Genomic DNA, 26,977 nt, shown 5'->3' with positions numbered 1-26,977 from the left:
CCCAAGCATTTTCAAGGACTTTACACAAAATTAAAGCATTTTTAAAACCTTGAAAACAATGTAACAATGTAAACAGTAATGTTAGTTGCCTGCTGCTGGCTGCGTGCTTCTGGCGGCACACCTCAGAAATGGCGGACAGTGTACTTCCGGTCATTTTGCTCGGATTAGTCAGTAGATAATAATAAAACTGGATAGGATGTCGTCAAAGAAATCAATTGGAGTTTCATATCTACAGTGTATCACAAAACTGAGTACACCCCTCTCATTTCTGCAGATATTTAGGTTTATCTTTTCATGGGACAACACTGACAAAATGACACTTTGACACAATGAAAAGTAGTCTGTGTGCAGCTTATATAATAGAGTTAATTTAATTTCCACTCAAAATATAGCCATTAATATCTAAACCCCTGGCAACAAAAGTGAGTACACCGCATGGGAGCTACGTACATCCCTAAATGTCCAAATTGAGTACTGCTTGTCATTTTCCGTCAGAAATGTCATGTGACTCGTTACAGGAGTGCTGTCAGCATTGCTGCAGAGATTGAAGAGGTGGGGGTGGGGGGGGGGGGGGTCATTCACACCACCAAGCTTGACTGTAGGCATGACACACTTATCTTTGTACGCCTCACCTGGTCGCCGCCACACATGCTTGAGACCATCAGAACCAAACAAATTACTCTTCGTCTCATCAGACCATAGGACATGGTTCCAGTAATCCATGTGCTTTGTTGACATGTCTTCAGCAAACTGTTTGCGGGCTTTCTTGTGTACCGTCTTTCGACGAAGCTTCCTCCTGGGGAATGCACACCAATTTGATGTAGAGTACGCCGTATGGTCTGACCGATAACAGGCTGACCCCCCCACCTCTTCCATCTCTGCAGCAATGCTGACAGCACTCCTGTAACGGGCCACATGACATTTTGGAGGTAAAATGTCAAGCAGACCCAATTTGGACATTTAGGGATGTACGTAGTTTCTAAGGGGTGTACTCAATTGTGTTGCCATGGGTTTAGATATTAATGGCCATATTTTGAGTTATTTTGAGGGGAAAATAAATTCACTCTATTATATAAGCTGCACACAGGCTACATTTCATTGTGTCAAAGTGTCATTTTGTCAGTGTTGTCCCATGAAAAGATATAATTAAATATCTGCAGAAATGAGAGGGGTGAGCTCACTTTTGTGATACACTGTATGTGAGCTTGTCCTTGATAATGACGTACGACATAGGAGCATCCGATTTGTTCGACGAAATATTAAGCCCACACGCTAGCGAAGATGGCTGAAAAACATACTACACTATGAGAAACTTCTAAATATTTAACATTGTCACTTAAACATTGAAATGGGCCATTGACCTGTAGCATTACCTTACATTTCACTTTGATATTATACTTCAGGTAATAGTTGTATCATCAGTGTGTGCAGCTACTTTGTACAACAATCTTGTCTCTTCTTCCCATCTGCCCATCTTCTTTTTGTGTTTGTCACCATAAATCATTGATGAACATCTTGTTCAGAGGAGTCCTTGGTTTTAAAAAAAGAGAAAGTCCCCGCTTCTAAGCTTACTCACAAACAGCTGAATTACCAATTGAGTAAAAAATGGTCCTTCGAGTTATTCAACTCTCGGATGAATCACAGAAAAAAAAATATATATATATACTAATATATATATATATATATATATATATATATATATATATATATATATATATATATATATATATATATATATATATATATATATATATATATATATATATTCATTATTATATTATTACAACATTTTTAAATATGGAGGGACTGATAATAGAGTATATACCTGTATACTAAGGCTGCAACAACTCATCGATTAAAATCGTTTAGTGAATCAGTTGCTAAAGAATTTAATAATAGATTTTTGATGGCAGCTATATGCAGTCCCGTTTGGGTCCTTGTTTGTGTATAATGTGAGGCTACATGCGCGCGCCGATGATTAAAGGGAGCGAGAGAGAGTACCTGCTACACTCAGGTTGGGTTGCTGAATCAATAATATTACGAAGTGTCGAGAGTTAGATTGTCTTTTGTGTTTTTAGATCCAGTGTGCCTCTGTCAGAGCTGGGTAAATGAAGCCAATTATGTTGTTTGTGTTCTTTGTTGATGAGACGTTACTACTTAGTATGGAGCGTTAAGCTAGTTAGCGATTATGCTAATCAGTGTCTTAAGTGTCCATTTGCATTGTGTTTTCAAGAAGCATATTAGCACTTGAGTATTTGTTAGACAATAAAGTTGTCTCGTTTCTTTTTATAAAGAAAGCACCAAGGGCGTAGGTTTGGTCTCAACATTGGTAGGGACAATATAGCAGCATAACCTGCGTGTAGACTTTTTGCTGGGGATGTGATATTAATATGACACAACAGATTGGGTGAACGAGGGTCAGTGCTACATTTCTCACAAATATGAACCTAACGTAATTTCCCGAATATAAGGTGCACCCGTGTATAACGCGTACCCCAACTTTACCTGTAAAATCTAGGGAAAATTCTTGTACCCGTGTATAAAGCGCACCCTAATTTTAGCACCAATAAATATGAGTCTCGTGTCTCGAACTTTTATAAAGTACGCGGTTGCAGCATTTTTGAATCCTTTTGTCAAATATTAAAAAAAAAAAATAGAATATTAATTTTCTGTGGTAAAATTGCTCACAGTATACGATAATAATTTTCACAAAGTAAGGAGTTGTAGCGAGTTTTAACAGAATTCACCAGCAGAACTAATGTTGGCAAGTTGTGTAGTTCCCGGGGGGAAAAGTTTAGCTAAGGGAACAGCCGGAAGTAAACAAATGTCCCGTGATTTGCGTGCAAGACGTACGTTGTTACTTTGTGAGTTTCAATGTAAATAAAACAACGCAGCTTGGCTCAGTGGTTCGACACTCTTCCTCAGACTCCTGTCCTAGCTCACCACACGGTCAACATTTATACGAAACGGATCGCCGTACACGTTCTCTTCAAGACAACATCGCCGTTGCCAGCATGTTGCAACGCAGGTTAGAAAAATGTACTGGTAAATAATAAACGAATAGTACAAAAAACATTTTTATTTTATTAGATGTGAAAAATATCATGAAAACAATTATTTACCACATGAAACTTGATTATTATATCTAGGGCTGCAGCTATCGAATATTTTAGTAATCGAGTAATCGACTGAAAATTCTATCGATTAATCGAGTAATCGCATAAAACAAATATATTTTTAGGTGAAGAGCAATTATAAATATACATGAGAAAACAAGACATTTCATCTAATCTTGAACCATTTTCAGTCAATCAATGTCTTTATTTTCGATGTATATTGTAGCTAGAATTAAAAAAAAAAAAAGACTAATTCACTGCTTTCACTCAAAAAACTTTTAGATCTTATTTAAAAAAATAATAATAATTATATTTATATATATATATATATATATATATATATATATATATATATATATATATATATATATATATATATATATAACCTAAAAATGTCGTTACGCTTGATAACACACATCACTTAAAAGTTAGGATTTTTTTCCCACGTGTTTCAATTGAATTTCTCTTTGTGTCAAGCCATTTTTAAGTTCTAGTTAAGTTTTAAGTTAGTCTAAACTGTAAGTCCTGATAGGATTTTGAGTTTTTGCAGTGTTCAAAATAAATGTATGATACAGGCTGTACTGGAGAACATTAGGGACCAGTGCTACTTGGTGTTTTATCCAGCAATGACTACTGAGCTAAAATTGATAGTTAGCATGATTAAGTTTTTATTTTACACCCTCATCACTCCACAACGCTATGTTTTGTTAAAGCCTGTATGTAAGACACGTTAGCCACGCAACGACAGTGGTCATAATTAATTGAAACCTATTCCTCCGCAGGGCTAACTTTACATGAGCTAGTAGCGACAGTAACGTTAATCTTATTTATTAGCGCTTAGCGCTCTTTATTAGCGCTTAGCGCTGTACTGCTTTAAGATGGCGGCTGTTTAATAACGCTGCCCAGACGCGGCCGAGTCTGTCATTGCACATCTAGTTCAACATACATGTGATCTTTAAGAGACGCATCAGACGCTAGCTGTTACCAACGTAGCATCGTGCGGGCTAGTATTTGGCAACGTCGGCGTCATTTGTGGCAGCTGTCAGCTGCAGTAAGTTTTTTTTTCTTTCCCTTCTTGCTCTCCGCACGTGACAGCGCGTGGTCCCGCATTAAAAGTAGTCCGAGCAAAACGTGATGCTTAGAGCTGTCAAAATAAACGATTACTCGAGGTGAATAAAATTACTCGGATCAGTTTTTAAACTCGAGTTACTCGAGTTGCTCGAGTACTCGTTTCAGCTCTAATTATATCACTGTCGTTCGGATTAGGTATGCTGGTCCATGCTTACAATGGAACATGAATCATGATGAATTTTTCTGTCTCCGTCCCTGTACCCGTGAATAACGCGCACCAATGATTTTACGAGTAAATTTTGGGGAAAAAAGTGCGCGCTATATTCAGGAATTTACGGTAATTAATTGATAAGATGAATCAAAGGTGATCATTACATCAATCACGATCGACCAGTCGATCGCAATGCTAGTGTGGGTAGCTCGCGGCACCCCTCACCCCCCCCCAAAAAAACTTTTTTTTTAATGTACATAGTTAATTATGATTGTGTTGTGTGAGCAACATATGAGGTTATGCAGCACCCCTCTCTCTCTAAACAGCTTTTTGCTCACATTTTTCTAGTTCTATAGTTTCCAGCAGAATTTACTCCATTTCTCAGAGTTTAATTCACGTTAACAATAGAAAACACAAACAGAAGGACACTTCTCTCCAAGCATCTTCCTACTCGGGTTTTGCAGGTTAGCAAGTTCACACAGTTTAATGTTATGATAACTAATGCAGGTCGACCTTTCAGTGGCAAAATTAGTGGAGTTTTTCCCACCTCCACAACATTGGTCTATTTTTTAAATTACTAACAGCGGCTGCTGCTGGCCGGAAAAAAAAAACTTCCAACATCCCTTTCTTTGAAAGGGGTGGAGGCGGCAGAATGTTGTCGACATGTATTTCTGTCGGGGCTGTGTGTGGGTGTGTGTGTGGGGGGGGCGTTGGGGGGTCAAGTCATCAGCATGTCAAATGTGCGTTTGAGGGGGTAAAAAATGAACTGGCACATTCAGCAAGTGAAATGGGGTAAATGTAAGTTTGAACATAATGAAAATACCGTAATTTTTGGACTATAAGCCGCTACTTCTGTCCTTCATTTTGAATCCTGTGGCTTATTGTCCAGTGCGGCCTGTTTGTTGATTTCTTTGGGTTAATAGTTAACGCTTTATTTGATAGCGGCATCATGAGACTGTGATAAGACCGTCATAGTTATGACGTGACACTATCATGGGCATTACTGAATGCTTATGTCATTAACTGTCGTCCGGCAAATTATGTCACTAACTATATCTCTGTCCAGCTTGGATCTTTTACATCCATTCAAAAGTGAAATAATTTGCCAGATAACACTAAATGACATATGTTATAAGCATTCATAAATGGTCATGACAGTGTCATGTCATAATTATGATTGTTTAATAACAGTCTTATAGCACCACTGTCAAACAAAGTGTTACCAAATACCATAACTAACAATTAATGAAACAACTGGAACAGTAACTGAAGAAATAATTAGCGCAGAGCATGGATTTGTATTGTTATTTACACCTGCAGCGCTGAAATGCATGGTAGGAGGCATATTGGACAACAGCAGTGCTGAGGTTGATTGTCACCCCCACGGGAGCAGTGATGACCAAATGAATCACCATGAAATCAATGAAACTTCAAAAGGCTTCATTTGGTCTTATGACAGTCGTTTGATGCTGCTGTCAAATAAAGTGTTAACGGTTAATATCTTTCAGTGTAAATATCCCATAATACAGTGAGGAGAGCTGCTGCTTATAGTCCAGTGCGGCTTATCTGTGAACAAATGCCGTTTTCCTGCCAAATTTGGTGGGTGGCAGCTTATAGTCAGGTGCGTCTTATAGTGCGAAAATTACGATAATTCAGTTAATAATGGTAGGGTCAGTTCTACCCTTACAACATATGGGAAGACAATCTAAACGATCTATATAACTAAACTCATTGTATAATGCATACAAGGTTGCTTAAAAGTTGGTGGAGACAATTTGAGCATCCTGAAAAGTTGCTAGTGTTATGTCCCTACCTTTCCTATGCAAACCTACGCCCTTGCAAACCACACACACAAACCCATTCATATAACAGCTTAGAGTCTCCTTTCAACACAAACTACCATTAAAACTATACTGTAAATTGCCATAAAAGAGAGAGTGGTTTGAAATGTATTTGGATTGTATTTATGAATAACTGTCTGATAAAGAAAACCAATTCATTACAGTCTGCCTCCTCCTTATTCAATTTTGTTTAGTTTGTTTTAAGAAAGAAAAAAAAGTCATTGACACAATTTATATCAGCGTTTTGCTCACAAGTAAATAAATGGGTTTTTGTTGTTGTTGTTGTTGTTTTATTTTTTTTAATGAACAGAATGTTTGTCTGATTTGTGTACTGGGAAATTATTTTTTATGTTTTGTACTCAGAACCTTTATTAAAAACTTTAACAAGTTTTATGTACTTAAAACAGTACAGTTTTAGACAACAGTTAAGTCAGAAAGCTTTAATAAAATATCATTTTTTGAAGGAAATAGTCATCCATTTCGTATAAATTGTTACTTACAACATGCCTAAAAAAACTTCAAGTTAAATTCTAAGGGTAATTTTAAAAAGTGCCATTCATCCAATTAATCCATTTATCGTTTAATAAATCGTCCGATGAATCCATTACAAAAATAATCGTTAGTTGCAGCCCTATACATACAATGTGTACATTGCATATAATGAAGAATTATTTTGGTGGTAAATCATTATTCTTTATTTGATCGACTCAATGATTTCCGACATGACGAAGCCATTATTGACTGAACCTGAGCTTTGCCTCATGGAACATTAAATACATAACTTCCTCTCAAGGGGCTTTAAGCAGCTTTCTGCCCTTAAGGCTGCAGCCAGGAAATGAAAACAGCCATTAGAATTGAAGCAAACAAGAGTGCTGTGATGCTGTATGCCTGCGATGGCATCAATCTTGATTAAGCCCTTCATGTGTTATGCCTGTACAGATGGACAATAGGGTTAGCGAGTTCTGCGATCCAATGCGGTGTGGTATCATTGTTTGTCGTGTTGGGAATGGGATGTAAGAATATACTAGCTTTATTAAAAACATTTAAACACCAAACACTTTAACAGAAAGTCCCTGCTCCACGCCACTGTGAATTACAGCATCTTGTGTGATCCATATGATTTCCCATCATGCTCCTTCTCTGGTTTGTAGTTTATAGCCTAGTATCAATCTGAACTATTGGCCACCTGACAATCTTTCTTCAGGTGACAAGTCATCAATATCGGCAGCATTTCGGAAGCTGTCACAAAACACCACATCTCATCTCTAATCTGTGCCGTGTCCAGGCAGTAGGCCTGCTAATATACCCAACCACACCCCATCTTTTTCTGTGCACTGAGAGCAGCACAAACAGTCGAGCACACGGCCTCTCCAAGGTCTAGTGGGATTTTAAAATATTTTTTTGTAGCACTCATATGCACGGATTTATCAAGGCATTGTGGTTGTACTGATTGTAAAACCGATTACTCCCGCAGTTTTCAAGTAGCGGTCTACATGACATGAGCGCATTAGAGGGAAATTAGGATTTGTAAAGTGAAGCATGGGGTGCAGTCCCCATTGATTAGGGAAAAAAATGAGTGGGATGGGTGATGCTATGATTCATCAGCGAAACCACTGCTGTCACACCCTATTCTTCAATTTGGCTATATAACTGGAAAGGAGGTTGACCCCAATTCAGGTCATCTCAAACGCTGACACTGACATTGTGTTGTTTTAATGTATTGATCCAGACAGCACAGCTTTCACACAATAGTATCTGCAAACACGTGAGTGTCGGGAGCTCAAAATTACGACACATGCATTGGCTGCTGGTTTATAGGCAAAGGGTGGGGGCGAAGAGGAGTAGGATGTTACTCGCAAACATTATCTTGGTAAACTCAATGGTTGTGGCCGTTTGTAGCATTAACTGAAGATGAAAAGCATGCCCTTACTTTAACATGGCTTGTTCTTTAACCTCTTCTTCCTTTTGCCGAGCCATCACTGCCATGATGATTTTCCGCTCCTCCTCGGTGAGATGACTCAAATCCGGAAGGTCCGGCATGGATGGCGGCACGGTGGGTGGGCGAGGGCCGCTCTGTGGCCCCACCGAGGCGGACATCTTTTCCACCAGCACTCCACCACCACCGCCACCTCCTCCTCTTCCTCGTCGTGTCGTTTCGGATGACAGAATCCTCAGGACGTTTTCTCAGCCACACCTCAAGAGACGCTACGCGGATATGGCGGCAGCGGCCCCAGCCCGGGCGTGTAGTGCAAGCCGGTCATCGTTGCAGGCACCCTCGGTTGTGTTTTTAGTCGTTAGCCCTCGAAGGATTTTTTTATAGTCTTGTGGTCGTCGTTCTCAAAGCCCCACCTGCCCGCCTCCGCCTCCAGGGTTCACATAGAGCTCATCTTCGCGCGTAAGATCCTCGTTTGGTTTGCCTCCTTTTGGATGCTGTATTTTCTCAAGCTCGAGCCTCTGGATGGTGATGTGGGAGAGGCGGAGTTCTTTCTCTCTCTATGTGTGTGTGTCTCTCGCTCGCTCCCTCCTATTTATTGCGGGGGCGCGCTTACTCATGTGAGACAGGGGTCCTCACCGCCATCATCGCTAAGGGTTCAGTCTTTTGACACGACTACTTAACAACCAGCACATAAATTAATCCTACTCTCAATTTCAACCCAAACGCGCGACAAGATCGCTCCCCCGCCTCATCTGAAGACATTTCAGCACCAAGAACAGCACACACTGTCCACTTTTTTGGTCTGAAATAAACCAATTGCCAAAGTTAAATTGACCACAGAATCATTTCCCCCCTCCACACATAGTTGAAATATAAATGGACCGAATCAGACCCTGAATTTCGGGATGTGCTAATGCATGCCGGGAAAGTGTGTCTTAAATTGACGTCACTGAGAAGGTGACTGTACCGCGATGACGTCAGCAACCCATGGTGCATTATTTTGTCATCATATAGGTCGTGACAAGCGAACAATTATTCAACGGAGCTGGATTTTGCTGCAAGACAGCAGAATTCCTAATATCCAAAACCTCGACACAAATATAAAAATTTATTTAGAGTTATATGAAGCTACAATACTCACATTATTTCTCTGTCGTGTATTTAAGGCCAAACCACAAAATTGTTTGGATTGCAGTCAATACTTCCAAAGGACAGTATGAGATTTTTTTGTATTCAATTTTTAAAAAATTGTTTAAAATCTGTTAGCACCAACAAAAGCTAAATTCAGAAAAATAAGAGACTCCAAATATTGTGCTTTGCATCTAAAAATGTATTTTCTCACGCCACTATAGTGTGTCAATAATGTTACACTTGCCACTAGAAGGTAAAACTTATCTTGCCACACGATGGTGCTGTTCATATCTGGCTGTTGTCCTAGTTCAACTGCAACGGATGCAAATGCATGCATTTATTCTGAGCTCACGTCAAGGGTGTAGGTTTGCATAGGGATGGTAGGTATCAAGGTAGATTTGTGTTTTTATTATTTAAAAAAAGTCGCTTCAATCAAAATACATATTATCAATTTTTAAAAAGTCACTTAGGCGCTATACAAGTGTAACACCATTTACCATTCAATCAAAAAAATGTGTTTGAATGCAAAAATAAATTTGAAACAAAAAAAAATTCATTTGAATACTATTTTTCTTTGATTGAAGTCGTTTTTTTGTTGTTGTTTGTTTTGTTTTGTTTTTAAACAACTTTTTTGATTGAAGTAAAGTAGTTTTGCGATTGGGATTTGTCTAAGACATTTGTGTCTTTATTATTCAATCAAAAATAAAGTTGCTTCAAACATAAAAGAATATTTTCAAAAGAAAAATCACTTCAATCAAGAAAAAAAAATCAATCATAAAAAAGTTTTTGAATGCGAAAAAATGAGACTCAGAAATTTGCATTCAAACACTTAATTTTTCATTGAAACTGTTTTCTTTGATTGAAGCAAACCTTTTTGTGATCCCAGAATAAGTTGCTTCTATCAAAAAAACTATTTTCAATCAAAGAAAAAAATCATTTGCAAAAATAAAATTGCCCTTCCCCTAAAATATATATATGGCGGAAAACACAGACAAGACCTGAAAAGCAACTTCTGGTCTCGCACTCCTCTTTAAAAGAAACTGCTGTATTTTAAGCCAAAAGAACTGTTGTGTTTGATTGAACAATATGTCTCGATGCTACCATAGCAGATTCGTGGCGCATTAAGCCCCCGAACTGTTTTTAATTTGTCCGTCTTACCCTGGAAATCCCCGTTTACAGACGTCGCGCAACCGCTTTTGTTTCAAACCAGCCATAAAAAGAAGGGAAGTAATTATATTTATTATTCAAATATATTTTAAACTTTTAAACAAATTAGTTCCCAATGAAAAAAATGGCGTCTGTAAAAAAGTCACGGATATCGACCTAATAACTATATCTTAATTGTATTTTTTTTTTTTTTTTTTTTTGTTACTGTCGCATTTTCTCCGATATGTTAGATGATAAATAATCGATCCAAACAAAGATAAATTGAATAAAACGTTTAAAAGGGTAAATAATTTTTTTTTAAAAAGAACATCTCAACCACTCCTTGATGTCTGCAATTTCTGCATCGCGACCCTTGTTATGTTACCATGTTTCACCCAAAATATCCAGCTGCGGACATTCACAGCTGTGTCTTGACACTCAGTGATACATGCTACATGGAGTTTTTGGATCGAAACAAGGTAAGTATGCGATAATATCTCGTTAAAGTCAGGGCGTCTGTAATTCTGCTCTCGCGTGCCGCAAAAGTATTCGGCCCCCTTGAATCTTGCAACCTTTCGCCACATTTCAGGCTTCAAACATAAAGATATGAAATTTAATTTTTTTGTCAAGAATCAACAACAAGTGGGACACAATCTTGAAGTGGAACAACATTTATTGGATAATTTAAACTTTTTTAACAAATAAAAAACTGAAAAGTGGGGCGTGCAATATTATTCGGCCCCTTTACTTGTGTGCAGCAAACTCACTCCAGAAGTTCAGTGAGGATCTCTGAATGATCCAATGTTGTCCTAAATGACCGATGATGATAAATAGAATCCACCTATGTGTAATCAAGTCTCCGTATAAATGCACCTGCTCTGTGATAGTCTCAGGGTTCTGTTTAAAGTGCAGAGAGCATTATGAAAACCAAGGAACACACCAGGCAGGTCCGAGATACTGTTGTGGAGAAGTTTAAAGCCGGATTTGGATACAAAAAGATTTCCCAAGCTTTAAACATCTCAAGGAGCACTGTGCAAGCCATCATACTGAAATGGAAGGAGCATCAGACCACTGCAAATCTACCAAGACCCGGCCGTCCTTCCAAACTTTCTTCTCAAACAAGGAGAAAACTGACCAGAGATGCAGCCAAGAGGCCCATGATCACTCTGGATGAACTGCAGAGATCTACAGCTGAGGTGGGAGAGTGTCCATAGGACAACAATCAGTCGTACACTGCACAAATCTGGCCTTTATGGAAGAGTGGCAAGAAGAAAGCCATTTCTCAAAGATATCCATAAAAAGTATTGTTTAAAGTTTGCCACAAGCCACCTGGGAGACACACCAAACATGTGGAAGAAGGTGCTCTGGTCAGATGAAACCAAAATTGAACTTTTTGGCCACAATGCAAAACGATATGTTTGGTGTAAAAGCAACACAGCTCATCACCCTGAACACACCATCCCCACTGTCAAACATGGTGGTGGCAGATGGTTAAAATTGACAGGAAGATGGATGCAGCCAAATACATGAACATTCTGGAAGAAAACCTGTTGGCATCTGCACAAGACCTGAAACTGGGACGGAGATTTATCTTCCAACAGGACAATGATCCAAAACATAAAGCCAAATCTACAATGGAATGGTTCAAAAATAAATGTATCCAGGTGTTAGAATGGCCAAGTCAAAGTCCAGACCTGAATCCAATCGAGAATCTGTGGAAAGAGATGAAGACTGCTGTTCACAAACACTCTCCATCCAACCTCACTGAGCTCGAGCTGTTTTGCAAGGAAGAATGGGCAAGAATGCCAGTCTCTCGATGTGCAAAACTGATAGAAACATACCCCAAGCGACTTGCAGCTGTAATTGGAGCAAAAGGTGGCGCTACAAAGTATTAACGCAAGGGGGCCGAATAATATTGCACGCCCCACTTTTCAGTTTTTTATATGTTAAAAAAGTTTAAATTATCCAATAAATTTTGTTCCACTTCACGATTGTGTCCCACTTGTTGTTGATTCTTGACAAAAAATTAAAATTTTATATCTTTATGTTTGAAGCTTGAAATGTGGCGAAAGGTTGCAAGGTTCAAGGGGGCCGAATACTTTTGCAAGGCACTGTATATATATTGAAAATATTTTTTTTTTTATTGAAGTGTCACTTTTTTTTAAGAGCAAAAAGGTTTTAACTCTTTTTTTTTTAAGTGGAAAGAGTTTTTTGATTAAATCATTTTGACATGAATATCGAACATCGCCGCTACTTCTGACATGTTTGAGTGACAAGTGACTACGCCAGTGGCATAAGTCATAAAGGCATGATGAAGCAAGAATAATAGCCACCACTCGTCGGGCCCCAGCCAGCTGTCGGTTCGAACCCAAGCCGGAAATAGCACACCTAAGGCAGATGACTTCAATGCGGGGCAGCGCTTCTATGATCCGAGAGGAGAGCCTGCTGATTAATGTGATCCAACAAGGGAAACTTCACCCGCTGCCCTGGCGTGACAGCTGGCAATCGGGGTGCAACCGGAGTGTCACGACGCGCTGGTACGGGGATCTACAGTCCCGTATCTTAAGCGACCAGCCTCCAGGGTGGGGGTGTGACATCGGGATCTCACCGCAGTGCCCGCGACGATACAACGAAGCAATAGATAATTTAGATTGTCTTCCGATATGATGTAAGGATAGAATAGACCCACCATTAATAAGTGAATTATATTCATTATGTTCAAACCTACATTAACCCCTTTTCACTTGCTGAATGTACCGGTCCATTATGTTTCACCTTAAACGCACATTTGGTTGACTGATGACTTGACCATCACCCCCCACCACACACACACACACGCACACATCCCTACATACACACACCCTTACAGCCCTGACAGAAATACAACATGTTCACAACATGCCGCCTCCACCGCCCCTTTTGAAGAGGAGGGATATTAAAAGGGTTTTTAAAAAAAAAAATTACGGCAAGCAGCAGCAGCCGCTGTAGGTAATGTAAAAAGACGTCAGTGTTGTGGAGGTGGGAAACACACTACTAATGTTGCTACTGAAATCCGACCTGCATCAGAGTTAGCCTAACATTAAACTGTTTGAACTTGCTAACATGCAGAACTCGAGTAGGGAGCTGCTTAGCGAGAAGTGTCCTCCTGTATGTGTTTTCTACTGTGAACTTTCATTAAACTGTGAGAAATGTAGTGAACCGAAGTTTACCCCCTTCGGCCCACTTTTTATTTTTATTTTTTTATTTTTTATGTCGTTTTAAAGCAGCCCAAAGGAGCTTTTATTTTTTGTTGAGTTTGGCTGTTTGGCTGTTCTTGTGGACAAAAGCAGTGGTGTTTTACCTGAAGGTTCATTTTTATTCATTTTTGTTATTCCCTGACTAAGAAGTTTTTTGTTTTTTTGTTATATTTAATGTATTTATTTAGACAAACAATGTTAAGCGGTCTGAAGACAAATCTTCATTTTTTTGCATTCCTGGAGACTTAAGAGATTATTAACATTTGTATTTATGGTGTATGTTAATACAATTTAAATTACGCTCAAATATTTCAATTTAAAATTGCTAACAAAATCCAGGTTTTTATTCTGGAAGTTATAAAAATGGTTGTTTAGTAGTTTTTGAAAACAAAGTTTTGAATCGAATGGTGTATCACCTGAACCAATTAACATAAAAGTTAGTACAAGTTAATCCAAATTTATTTTGCATTTATTATTCAGCCTATCAATTAATTGAATTCATATTCGTGAGAAATGTAGCCTTGACCCCCTTTCACCCAAACTGTTTGGTCATATTAATGTCACATCCCCAGCAAACTGTGTACATGCAGGTCATACTGTTATATCGTCCCTACCAATGTTGAGCCCCTACCTACGCCTTTGGCTCATGACTACACCTCCAATTCCCAAATGCTAATCTCAATCTGTTTTTTAACAGCATTTGGTGGTCCACAATCCATTTCATTAAGTCAGTCTGAGCTGTAATCAGTCAGTGGCCGGCTGCCAGATTTCGTTTCTCTCTCTCTTTTTTTTCACATTTAGATAAAGGGTATCCATCACGTCTAAATTAAGTAGAAATGATTCACAATAGAATCCGCCATTATAAGACAATAGAAAATAATTTCTGTGTATTTTTGGACGAAAATTAAATACAGTGTATATCTCTTTTCTATTTGACTAAAACTTGTCAAACACTGTGCAAAGATGAACAAAATCATGACAGAACTACAGATTTTAACGTTTGACCTTTGACGACTATGCGGTTCTTTGGCTTTAAAAGCCATCAGAGTGAATAAGATTTTGACAGTTGGATTAATAAAGAACTTTAAGGCAAATTTCTCAGCCCAAATTTCATTTTAATTTCAAATCTTCTTTATAGGATTATTTCATTTCCAAATATCTTGTAAGAAATTTACTATGTAGATATACAATGAGTATGATTATTATTATACAATGATTAATAATAATACTAATAATTGCTAATGCTGCTAATGCTGCTACTTGCTGCAAGTAAGCATCTAAAGCAAAGCACCAAGAATGTTGGACATGCAAGTGCGTAGGTTTGGTCTCAACATTGGTAGGGGCGATAAAACAGCGTGTACACTTTTGCTGGGGACAGGACATTAATAAGACCAACAGATTATCGAACGGGGATCAGTGCTAAATTTCTCATTATTATCAACCTAATTAATTGATAGGCTAAATGATCAATGCAAAATAAATCTGTATTGACTTAGACTAACTTTCATGTGCATTAGTTCAGGTGATACAACGTTCAATTATCCAAGGATGGCTCCACTTCTGGGGGACACTGGAGTACCCGTAGACTCAAACTAAAGTATTGTGAAATAAAAGTTATTTGGGAAAAATTAATGAAAAAAAAAAATCTGAGATATCCAAGGACTGATCATTTTTCATGTCAGTTCACGTCAGTGTCCCTTGCACTCTGACGCCACCGCGTTGCATTAATGCACATAATGCAAACAATACTCCAAATGATGGACGGCTAGCTTTTTTTTTCCTTGTGGAGGCTGGCCTGACCGCAGGTTAGCAAGTTCACAGAGTTTAATGTCATGGTAACATTGATGCAGGTCAGACTTTCAGTAGTAAAAGTTGTGGTGTTTCCTCCACCTCCAGCACATTGACGTTTTTTTTTTTTTTTTTTTTACATAAATTAGAGTGGCCGTTGCTGGCCGTAAAAAATCAAAAATAAAATAAAACTTCTAATATGCCTCCTCTTCGAAGGGGGTGGAGGAAGCAGCATGTTGTCGACATGAATCTGTCAGGGCTGTGTAAGTGTGCAAGTGTGTCTGTGTGGCAGGAGTGGGTGGGGGGGGGAGTGGTGGTGGTCAAGTCATCAGCCAATCAAACGTGCGTTTGAGGGGAAAAAAATGGACCGGCACATTCAGCAAGTGAGAAGGGATAAATGTAAGTCTGAAAATAATGAAGATAATTAACTTCATAATGGTAGGGTCTATACTATCCTTACAACTTATTCTGTAATACAAATAAGATAGCTTAAAAGTTGGTGGGGACAATTTCAGCATCCTGTAAAGTTGGTAGTGTTATGTCCCTACTGTCCCTATGCAAACCTACACCCTTTTGGATATGTAAATATGAATTGACTTTTGAAATATAGAAGATTTCTCACATGGTTTCCAAATGTACCTGTTTTTCCATTGTTTTAAGAAAATGAATGAAAACCTTTTCCATAAAGTAAATTGAAACTTACTGGAGTACTCAACAAAGAAGGAGTCAAGAAAGTGTGACGCAAACAAGGGCAATCACTTAGACAGTGACGTGCGGTCAGGGGAGGCAGGTGAGGCAGAGCCTCACCTGTCATCATGACAAAAAAATAATTATAGCATCAAATTTATATTAATATTTGTCCATTGCTCTTTATGTATGACTCATTTCAAACATTTTTTATAGTTGCATATAGTAGCAAGTTGTGATACAAGGCTTGCGATAATGGTGATCTCACGATTTGCAATACAAAAATTATTGATACATGGGTCTGGAAAGTAATTCTAGGATATTCTACAAAATAACTAATAAACTAATAAATAAGCACTGGTTTGCTCCCAATTTACAGGCTTATTCCATTTCTTTTAACTGCTAGTGGTCGATCTGATGGGAGGAGGAACAGGTTTGCTCAGTGGAAGGTTGACTCGCACTTGGTATGAGGGAATACAATAGACCAATGGGCAGCATGGTCTCAAATTTTTACCTGTGTATAAAACATTGTCAAAATGAGAAGAATTTCGAACGGGAATTTGCTAAATTATTTGCTTGATAGCTTAGATATATCGGTTTTAAATTTGTAAAAAATGTATTATGCTTTATTGTTCTAATTTCGAAGGGTTCAGTGAATCCACATGTGAAACTCGTGGGGTTCGGTACTTTTAGCAAGGTATGAACCACCAGAACATTTCATTTTGAATAACTTAGTTTACAGCAATGGCCTCAAGAGGGCAGAAAATCATAAAAAAATACTGCATGTTCAAAAGCACACGTGCTACAATAGAAAATGCCAATAGCTCATTAGAAGAAAAGTTTTGTAAAGTACAGAGAAAACACAAAAAAATATATATTTGCCGGGATACCCCTAAGCAAAGCAGCCAGAAGGTCATGTAAAATTTGCTGAAGAAGGATATCTGCTTATATCATGTCATGACTGACTAGTATGGTTTCTACTGTGATAGGGCCACCTGTCTTCAGTAATTACTTTTGGGTTAATAAGTGTAAGATTTTGGAATGACCGAGTGAATCTCCACACTTTGTGTGTCATGTGCCTGTTAAGAAAGGAGGGTGGTGAGGGACATCTCAAAATAAACAACTGACAGCAGGTGTGGTATGAGCCTGGAAAAGCAACTATCAGGGAAGTTTACTGTAGTTATGGTTTGGAAATTTGGTAGCATGCCAATGGTTGGTTTTCATATTCATGCACTATTTTAATTTCCAAGAAAAAAATGATTTAAGGTACCTCCCATTCATTTTGGATCATGTGAAAAGTGGATGTAAGAGTTTCCCCAACCTAGATTGATGACCACGTACAGTGGTACCTCTACTTACGAAATTAATTGGTTCTGGAAGTAGTTTTGTAAACTGAAAATTCCAAAAGTAGAGACACAAGTAAATGCCCCAATTCACTCCAAGCCCCCAAAATTTAGACATAAATCTTTTAAAATGCATCAAAACGCATCAAAACATGTAAGAAATACATGTTACAATTATTGTGCAATAAACAATAAAACGAGACTAAAAAAACTAAGAATAGAGTACTTAATGATACACTCTCATTAAGCTGTCAGAACACCTCATGGTAAATGAAGAGGACGCTGGGATACAAACATATAGAGTAGAGGTCCTTTCTGCCAATTGGATGCCAGGAAGATGCTATGCAATAGCCAGTGGCAGAGCAGCTATAAGGATGTTATGTTCAGTAAACTCTGAGAGCTGCGAATAGCAGCCCAAACTGTATTTTTGCCTTTCGTATCCTGAAAGTTCATTCGTAACAACAGGCGTGTCTTAATCTGAAAATTCCTCATATAGAGATGTTCTTAAATAGAGGCATAGACTTCATAATGGTAATGACGGGTCAGATCGGTCATGCACTGCGCCTCGCCTTCAAGTAGGGGGCCGCCCACATTAAGAGGAGCTATTCACAAACACACGCACGCAGCGATCTAGTCCCGGATTTCTGTTGAAAAAGTATGAAAGCTGTACCGGTACCTGATTGTCTCAGAAGTGATTTGTTCGAGGATTCAAGATAATTATTATATTTTTTCATACAATGCATGCATTTTGAAATGTTATGAAAAAAATCAATGGGAGAAATTAGCCACACCTCAATGGCATCATAGTTTGCAATATTTACGTAAAATAAATGCTAACTGCACATTTTTTTTGTTGCTATTAACCAAGAATCAAGACTGCTTTACGTCCATATCTATGAAGAATTCGGGGATTTAAGCATTTACTCACACGAATTTTCACCGGAAAAGGTCTGTTTACATAAGGCGGCCGCGAGCTACATTTACTAACAGACTAGTATTGTATCTTGACATATTTACCTAAAATAAATGCTAACTTCACGTTTCTTTGCTTTTAACCAAGAAACAAGACTGTTATACGTCCATATCAATAAAGAATTTGGGGATTTAAGCATTTATTCACAAGAATTTTCACCGGAAAAGGTCTGTTTACATAAGGCGGCCGCTAGCTACATTTACTAACAGACTGGCATTGTACCTTGACATATTTATGTAAAATAAATACTAACTGCATGTTTTCTTTTTCTATTAACCAAGAATCAAGACTGCTTTATGTCCATATCTTTAAAGAATTCAGGAATTTAAGCATTTATTCACAAGAATTTTCAACGAAAAAAGCTCTTTGTCTGTGATTCCACTCGGTCAGCTTTGACGGCCTCGCCAACAATGCAGGCCCCCTATTTATTGTCCCCGTGTCCTCTCAATACATTATGAAGTCTATGATAGAGGTACCAGTACCACTGTACAGGGACAGACAGCCATTCGGTGGTGCTTAGTGTTTCTGGAGTATATGATTAATACAGAAATCACACAAAAGGCTCAACCCAACCATTAAGTTTCATACTTATGCAATGGTGCAACATTCAAACAACCCTTTCCTTTTTTGAAATATAAAGACAATGATACAATTTTAGTCTTATGCAAATCATTTTATTTGCATTTGACAGAGTGGGCATTTGCAAGTAGTGTCGTCTGTTAAATTTCAAACCTGTAGGGCATTATTTTCCGACTACATTTTTGGTAAATGTTTAGTATATTAAATGGCATGGAAACTTTCTGTCAAAATGAATTCTACTATTAATAACAATTAGTATTACGTTTATATTTTAAAAAATGTATTGCTTGACAGATTTGGTTGAAACACATTAGTCCTACTTCTTAACAACATCCACATCTTCTGTGCGGGACACCACTTGGCCATTTACGATTTCCTCGACCACAACTCTCGTCCTCTGGGTTCTGACTGGTTCTGGAGCTAAGGAAAGATTCAAAACAAGATTTAATAAACAAGGCCTAAATGAACAAAATCATGTCGTCAACTTACCTTTGACCACTTCAACAACTTGTATGGTTCTGGAAGTAAGGACAAGATCAAATTCTTCATTCTAGTTACTTAAAGATTAGAGAATGGAAAAAAAAGAAAAGGTATGTGTCTTTTCTTACTTGACATCTTCCCCATCCAGCAATCTTCTGTATTCAGCGATCTCCATCTCCAGCCTGGTCTTAATGTCGAGCAGAATCTGGTATTCTGATGTCTTCCTCTCAATGTCCAACCTCATCTGGGCAAGCTCGTTCTCCAGGCCATTGACTATGGCTTGGAGCTGGCTCAGTTGCATGGCGTAACGGGACTCTGTTTCTGCCACTTGACTCTCAATAGCAGCTCTCTGTCAAGGAAGCCATAAAATATGACATTTGACAGCCGTTTGTAGTTGTGCCTTGATTTTATCTAAGGCATAAATGAGTTATCCGTTCTTACCAAGCTAATCTGAGACTGGAGTTCAATCTGCAGGGCCTGCAATGTTCTCTGGAGCTCGCTAATTTCAGTGCGGGACGTCTGAAGGTTTGCCGTGCTGTCCGCAACTTGCTTGTTCAAATCGTCAAACTGCAATATATGGTTGGAATGCACAGTTATTCAATCTGTTGGAAATTTTAGCGCGTGGCATTGTTGGTTCAATGTCTTATCTTGCACTACTGACCTTGGCCTTGTACCAGTTGTCCATATCGCGGCGGTTCTTCTCAGTGATAGTCTCGTACTGTCTTCTGATCTCCTCGATGGTCCTGCTCATGTCTTCCTGGGGTCTGGCATCCACTTCTACATTCACAGAAGAGGAACTCACTTGGTTACGCAATGCCGCCATCTCCTGCAGGGAGAAGAACAGAATTGAGTTATTAAAAATAATAATGATAATGGTGAACAACAAAAAAATACACAGGACCAGAGACAAAATCAAGAGCAAGAAAGGTTTCTCACAGCCTTTCCATTGAGAAAGATGATTATTTCGGTGAAGGGATGACTGTATCATATATATTTTTACATTTTTATGAACCCTTTAATGCACAAATTATGTTTTTTTAACGTGTACAGAGCACTCATTTAAATAATTGGATACCAACTCGAACCAACCCAGTTGGCTTGAAGTCATAATGAACTGGATGTCTACTGCCATCAACAACACGAAAACAAGAGCATCCATGGCCACTCTTCCCGATTTAAATGAATTGGACATCTTCCGCAAAGAATTTCTTGCAATTACCGTATTTTTCGGACTACAAGTCGCAGTATTTTTTCATAGTTTGGCTGGGGGTGCGACTTATACTCTGGAGCGACTTATGTGTGAAATCATTAACACATTATATCATTTCACATGTTATTTGGGTGTTTTGGAGTGACACTGATTGTTTGGTAAACTTGTTAGCATGTTCTTTTTGCTATAGTTATCTGAATAACTCTTAATAGCTATGTTACATTAACATACCTTCCACGTTTGCATTTCATTGTTCATGCATCATGTAACATTATCATACTGTACACTTATTCAGCATGTTGTTCTCTATTGTATTTTATTTTCAAAATTGCCTTTCAATATGACATATCTGTTCTATGTGTTAGATTTTATCAAGTAAATTTCCCCCAAAAATGTGACTTATACTCCGTTGCGACTTATATACGTTTTTTTCCTCTTCGTTGGGCATTTTATGGCTGGTGCAACTTGTATTCAGGTGTGACTTATACGGTAGTCCAAAAAATTCGGTAATTAAAAACTATGAAGAAAAAAAACAAACAATTTTAGGGTGTTATTTGGATCTGTCACCAGTGTGTATTTCTTTTTTTATTCAGTAATTTTTGTACTTAGTTTTTAGCAGCATTGGCTTCATTTATGAATCTATTAATAATTCTATTAAGAAATATTAAAATAATACAGTGATTATTAATAATAAAAAAAATACTAATATTTTTGTTTTTACTACAGTGATTACAGTCCCAAAAAGGGTTAATAGCTGGCACTGATAGAACAACATCTCCTAGCACCCGAAGGGCTAACAAATAAATATCATTATGTTTAACAAAGACACTTTTTCCTATTTTGGTCCATGTATGAACTTGTAAATTCAAGCTCCAGGTGTTCCTCCTGTTGCGAAGAAACTGCCAGTATGAAATGTCACAGCATGTTAAACAAATAGCTCACTTCCTTGTAACTGACTATATAAACATGCATCTTGTAACATCCTGTTACTGATAGAATACGTAATAATTTGCTATATATACTTTGTGCACTAATGTCCCCTTAAGGTTTCTTGAGATCAGCACGATAAGAGACACAACTTGTAAAAACAGAAGACAGTCTTAAGGACTTGTTAGTTTAGGGAAAAAGTGTCTCTGGAAGGCATTAGTGGCAACAGTTGTGTTGACATTTGACTCTGTCTCATGTGATCTCTTAGCAGGTATGGCCATAAATAAACAGATGAGTTAAACTACCTTTGGAAAATGTCTAGTAAATAATCAATGAGACTGTGCACTCTAAACATCGGTGTTAAGGTGTTTCTATGTCTAGACGTGTCACCTCCGCATGGTTCTTCTTCAAATAGATCAGCTCTTCCTTAAGACCCTCCACTTGCATCTCCAAGTCCGTACGAGCCACAGTCAGGTCATCCACAACTTTGCGGAGTCCAGCAATGTCCGCTTCCACTGACATGCGTACAGCCAGCTCATTCTCATACCTGGAGGTTATGAAACACAGGAGCTCATGTTGAGACACCAGCTGAATTAGTTTTACTACCAACAAAAGACACAAGATCAAGGGCCGTCAAAACCAGTATGACCAGTTGTCCCACCCTTAACGTCTGAATGAGAAAACAGGATGCCTTAAATACACTCTCTGACAGCTTCGATAACTAATGATTTTTTTTGTCAACTAGAGCTACAGTACATCAACATTTTAGGGTCTATAACCTTTGTGAGCAACATAACAATGTTAAGACAAAAACGTTCTCTACTGTATTTAGTTGTAATGCCAATTTCAACCACAGTTAAACTTTTTTTTTTTTTTTTTTTAAATCTGATAACGTCAATCAAAACTGAAATATGAGAATGATTCAATTGCCTGGGTCAAAGTGGTTAGGGCCACTTTGAACTATAAATATTATTATTACCACTCACTTGATTCTGAAGTCCTCTCCTGCCAGTCTTGCATTATCAATCTGCAGCATCAGCCTGGCATTTGTCTGAGCAGCTTCACTGATCTAAAACCACCCCATTGCCCCCCAAAAAAGCATTGTCACATTAGGTTTGTGACATACTGGTACCATAATAATACAGGTTTGTCTCATGTGTAGTATACAGACACTCACCTTTCTGCGTAGTTCATCGATAATTGGCTGGTACTTGGAGTAATCTCTCGTAATTGGTGTCTGCTTGTCATACCACTCACGGATTTGACGCTCCAATTTAGCGTTGGCATTCTCCAGGGAGCGCACCTTATCCAGGTAACTGGCCAGGCGGTCGTTGAGATTCTGCATGGTCACTTTTTCGCTGCCGGCGAATGTGGCAGCATCCATGATTCCGCCGCCAACAGACCAGCCCATGTCCATGCCCGAGCTGAGCCCAGTGCCATATGACATTTGCGCACTTCTACCAACGGAACCAGCATACACGCTGGTAGCCCGGCGAGTGCCTGTCACGGGCAGAGAGGACAGCGACAATGCCGATAGTCCTGTGCGGATTGAGGAGCTCATAGTGACTCAAGCAGGTTCGGGCGGGACGCTTCCCTGAAACTTTTCAAACCCAGAGAAAGGCAAAGAGGAGATGGTCTAGAGCCGGGATGGAGGATGGCTTTTATAGGCGGCTCCAATGGGAGTGGCCCTGCAGGTGGGTTGAGACAATGATGATATAGTCTTTGCTTGCAAGCCACCATCAAGTGTGATGACATACTGTAGTCTACTGGGTGTGTCACCTTTGGAGCAGCTGTATTGGCACATATCACCAAGGGCGAGTTTAGGCGTGTGAGGCACCCACCAATAACTTGTATAGTAACCTGCTTTCTCAGTTTGGGCTTCCGCCATAACACAGAATATTAAATTAAATATACTGGGCACCAATAGTGGAATACCTGGAATACGTGCAAATCCGAATGTAATTTGATCACTGGCATATCTGGGGATAAGGAATTCAGGTGATATTTCAAAATTGTGGAATTATTGCTCGGATATAAACAATATTAATTCATGAAAATCTCTTCAAAGTAACGATGACCAATCAAGAATGAAAAACAGCTTAGAGTTTCAGTTTTTAAACGTATTACATAAGAATACAGAATGATGAATGGAATTATGTTTTTGTGTCAATGAAATAGGTCAACTGCAAAATCAGTTTTTGGGAAATGACCAGCCTAAAGTGTAAACTTGATCTTTTCTTGAGGGAAAAAAACCATGAAATAGAAATGAATTAGACTTTACCCATATTCCACTTAGCCTAGCAAGTCAAATGGTTCCACAGTCCATACAGGAGTGGCCCATTCATTCAGTGCAGGCTTCTAAAAAAGTGAAAGTGATTGCTGCTTGATTAAGGCAGTGTTTTTCAACCTTTTTTAGCCACGGCATACTTAAAAAAAAAAAAAAAATCCCAAGGTGCACCTCCATCAAAAAAGGTGAGTCAGAGGTGAGATGAGTCGGCGTCTCGGCGAGTAGAAGTGGCAGCGCGTAAACGGCGGAAGAGTGGGCTGTGCGGCGTGTGTGATGTAGCTCTGTGTCCTGTTCAAGTGGAAACTTTATTGAGTCGCAAAAAAAAAAAAAAAAAAAACTTTATTGAGTTGCTTGCCTGAAAAATTTTGAAAATTCAAAATACTCTTTTTCAAGGTTATAAGTGATTTTTTTTTCTTCATTATCAATCTTTTCAATATGTATATAGATGTGTGTGTTTGAGAAGCATGTATATACTTTTGATAAGGTGATGGGTACAATACCTAACTTCAGAAAGAGATATCCTCTAAACCCTTTTTGTGTTAAATGGTGTATCTATACATTTTTAAATTTAAATTCTCACTATTTTGCACTGTATATAACCTGTTTTGACCATAGTATGTGTATGGCCAAAAACGCTTATGACCATACCTGCTGTTTGTGCTGAATTCTCAAACATAAAACTATTCAGTCTTATCTTTTTCTATTGAATGTTTATGCTAACAAGTTGAATAAATATGATCAAGCTTCAAAACGGTTGGTCGGGCATGTTTGGTTGTCAATGGGACATCAATATGACAAGTTTTGAAAAAATATTTTGGGATTTTTTTTGTCTTTTTGGGTCCAGAATGTTGATTATAATTGGTCAGTGAAGAAAACAACAGATTGGACATGGAGGTTATAGTGTCCTGAAAAAAGGGACCCAACCTGGCCATTTTGAACATTTTTTTCTTTGAAATATAAAGGCAACATCAAAGGCGTACAAATTCGATCATAATAGGCTTAGGTGTTAAAGGTTTAACAATATAAAGTTGTGTATTGAACAGGAATTAAACAAACACAAGGAAAAACACATTTTATGATCATTTCTTGGACATTTTATCCAAGAGCTCGAAGTGAAAATCTGTTTACAGTAGGTACCAATAGTAGCAATACTTGTTTGGGCTGTGCCGGTGTGTCTTAACTGTCTGTGGATAACAGGAGGTCCATTATCTGATGGACGACGCCCGTAATTGTTTCGTAGCTGGATAAACTGGTGGAATTAGTTACTTTCACACCCTTCTGTGGTCAGTTACTTACATTCTCTTTGTATGCCTATTAACTGCTTTTCATTCTCATCATAAAATATAATTATCACACACTATGTGCAGCCGGCTGGGAAGCTCAATTGGAACCGGCAGATTTTAAAATATGTCAATGCGTTGAGCTATTTAGTTTCTGGTGTCTGTACTTCTTGTAATTCACTTCGCAGTTTATAAAGATTTTCTTATAAATGCACTATTTGTCTTGAAAATTGATGTGAACATTAGGAGTGTGACAAAATATCAAAATTGTGATGTATCGTGATACTTTGTATCCCAAAACGTTATTGACATGCTCCTGCCAAAGAATCGATATATCGATTTTAAAAGGTGTCAATGTTCATTCATTCATTTTTTTATGCTGCTTTTCCTGACGAGGGTCGCGTGGGCAGTGTTGTTAATTACGGTGTTAGAATATAACGGCTTTACTAACGCTGTTACCGTTACTGAGAATGTAAAGGCGTGCGTTACTATGCGTTACGACATTGGTTGAATGACACAAGAAAAGTGAGAGACACGGACTCACGGATAAAGCAGAGCGGGAGTGAGGAGGAGGAAAGGGAGTTGCGATGCCGTTGCAAATGCGATGCTAAGTGGTTCAATAATAACTGACTGTAGCCAATAGCTTACAAACTACGCCCACATGATGCTACAATAGATATCACATTTATAGAGAACTAGATTAAAAATGATAGATTCACCGGTGTTGGTAAACAGCTTCCATCTTTAAGCAGTAGACTTCTCAAGAAGGCTCTGTTGTACTGAATCTTCCTAGCGAACCTAAGTAACTTTTTATCTAAAATACTGCTAAATCGGCAAAATCTTGACTTGAATCTATCTTTAAATGGTGAAACAGTTTTAAAACTTTCACATGTCGAAACTAGACAGAAAGGAACTAATGCAATAACGGGAGCAATTTTAACAATTTTAACGGTTGATTCATAACATTAAATGACTTCCAAACATAGCAAAGGTCATTATCTAGTTATTGCAATATCCGCATTACCCCTGTGTCTCGTTAAATTCAGGGTAAAGAATTGGGCCAGGGCCAATTGTGCCAAAAACCCTTTGAACTTCAAATAGTGTGACCTATGTTTTTTTTTGTTTTGTTTTGTTTTGTTTTGTTTTTTGGAGGGAATGAAAAAAAAGGAAAAAAACATGAAAAGTAACACCAGTTACTTTGCCAAGTAACTAATTACTTTTACATTCAGGTAACTGAGTTATTAACTCTATTACATTTTGGGAGAAGTAATTTGTAACTGTTATTAATTACTTTTTAAAAGTAAGATTAACAGCACTCCGCGGAGGTGCTGGAGTGGAGCTTATCCCAGCTAACTATGGGCAGTAGGCGGGGTACACCCTGAACTGGTGTCCAGCCAATCGCAGGGCACAATGAGACAGATAGTTATTCACTCACACATTCATACCTACGAACAATAAATTGTTCAATCAGCCTACTACGCATGTTTTTGGGATGTGGGAGGAGTCCCCGGAGAAAACCCACACAGGCACGGGGAGAACATGCAAACACGTAGAACAATTTCCTGACCAATGTATCGATAATCGTTGTATCGCCATATCGTGAGATCATCGTTATCGTGAGTTTTGTATTGCAAATCGTATCGTGAGGTACCAAGAGGTTCCCACCCCTTATTGAACATGTAGCACAGGTTTTCATTTCCATACCGGATGTACATAACACATGCTTTCCCGGTAC

General features: G+C 38.4%; 2 protein-coding genes across 13 annotated transcripts in view; both read right to left on the bottom strand.

Moving 5' to 3' along the window:
* Window positions 1-8,815, bottom strand: part of rims1b (regulating synaptic membrane exocytosis 1b) — a 141,668-nt gene extending 132,853 nt beyond the window's left edge. For 4 of the 12 annotated variants that reach the window (XM_057842456.1, XM_057842457.1, XM_057842459.1 and 1 more), the window contains exon 1: window positions 8,170-8,809. In XM_057842456.1, coding sequence (XP_057698439.1) covers window positions 8,170-8,336 — 167 coding nt within the window. In that variant the 5' untranslated portion in view covers window positions 8,337-8,809. Of the gene's footprint in view, window positions 1-8,169 lie in introns of all 12 variants that reach the window. The other 8 variants (XM_057842451.1, XM_057842450.1, XM_057842453.1 and 5 more) reach the window with 6 other exon arrangements.
* Window positions 8,816-19,131: 10,316 nt separating this feature from the next.
* On the bottom strand, window positions 19,132-23,303 carry LOC130920987 (keratin, type I cytoskeletal 17-like). The gene is made up of 8 exons (XM_057844576.1): window positions 22,853-23,303; window positions 22,662-22,744; window positions 22,066-22,222; window positions 20,200-20,364; window positions 19,980-20,105; window positions 19,667-19,887; window positions 19,548-19,576; window positions 19,132-19,478 (listed from the first exon to the last, which is right to left on the bottom strand). Exons 1-8 carry the CDS (start codon window positions 23,234-23,236, stop codon window positions 19,375-19,377), a joined length of 1,269 nt encoding a protein of 422 aa, XP_057700559.1. The 5' UTR covers window positions 23,237-23,303; the 3' UTR covers window positions 19,132-19,374.
* Between the last annotated feature and the right edge of the window lie 3,674 nt (window positions 23,304-26,977).

This window comes from Corythoichthys intestinalis, chromosome 8, assembly GCF_030265065.1.
Source record: "Corythoichthys intestinalis isolate RoL2023-P3 chromosome 8, ASM3026506v1, whole genome shotgun sequence".
Classification (NCBI taxonomy): Eukaryota; Metazoa; Chordata; class Actinopteri; order Syngnathiformes; family Syngnathidae; genus Corythoichthys; species Corythoichthys intestinalis.
This window is presented reverse-complemented; position numbering and strand designations above follow the sequence as displayed.

Excerpts from the sequence above, each read along its gene's own strand:
- LOC130920987 (XM_057844576.1), bottom strand. The coding sequence starts at position 23,236 with ATGAGCTCCTCAATCCGCACAGGACTATCGGCATTGTCGCTGTCCTCT. Across the intron at positions 22,223-22,661 it reads GGAGAGGACTTCAGAATCAA|GTATGAGAATGAGCTGGCTG; the intron begins GTGAGTGGTAAT and ends CATAACCTCCAG. Across the intron at positions 20,106-20,199 it reads ACAACTGGTACAAGGCCAAG|TTTGACGATTTGAACAAGCA; the intron begins GTCAGTAGTGCA and ends CATATATTGCAG.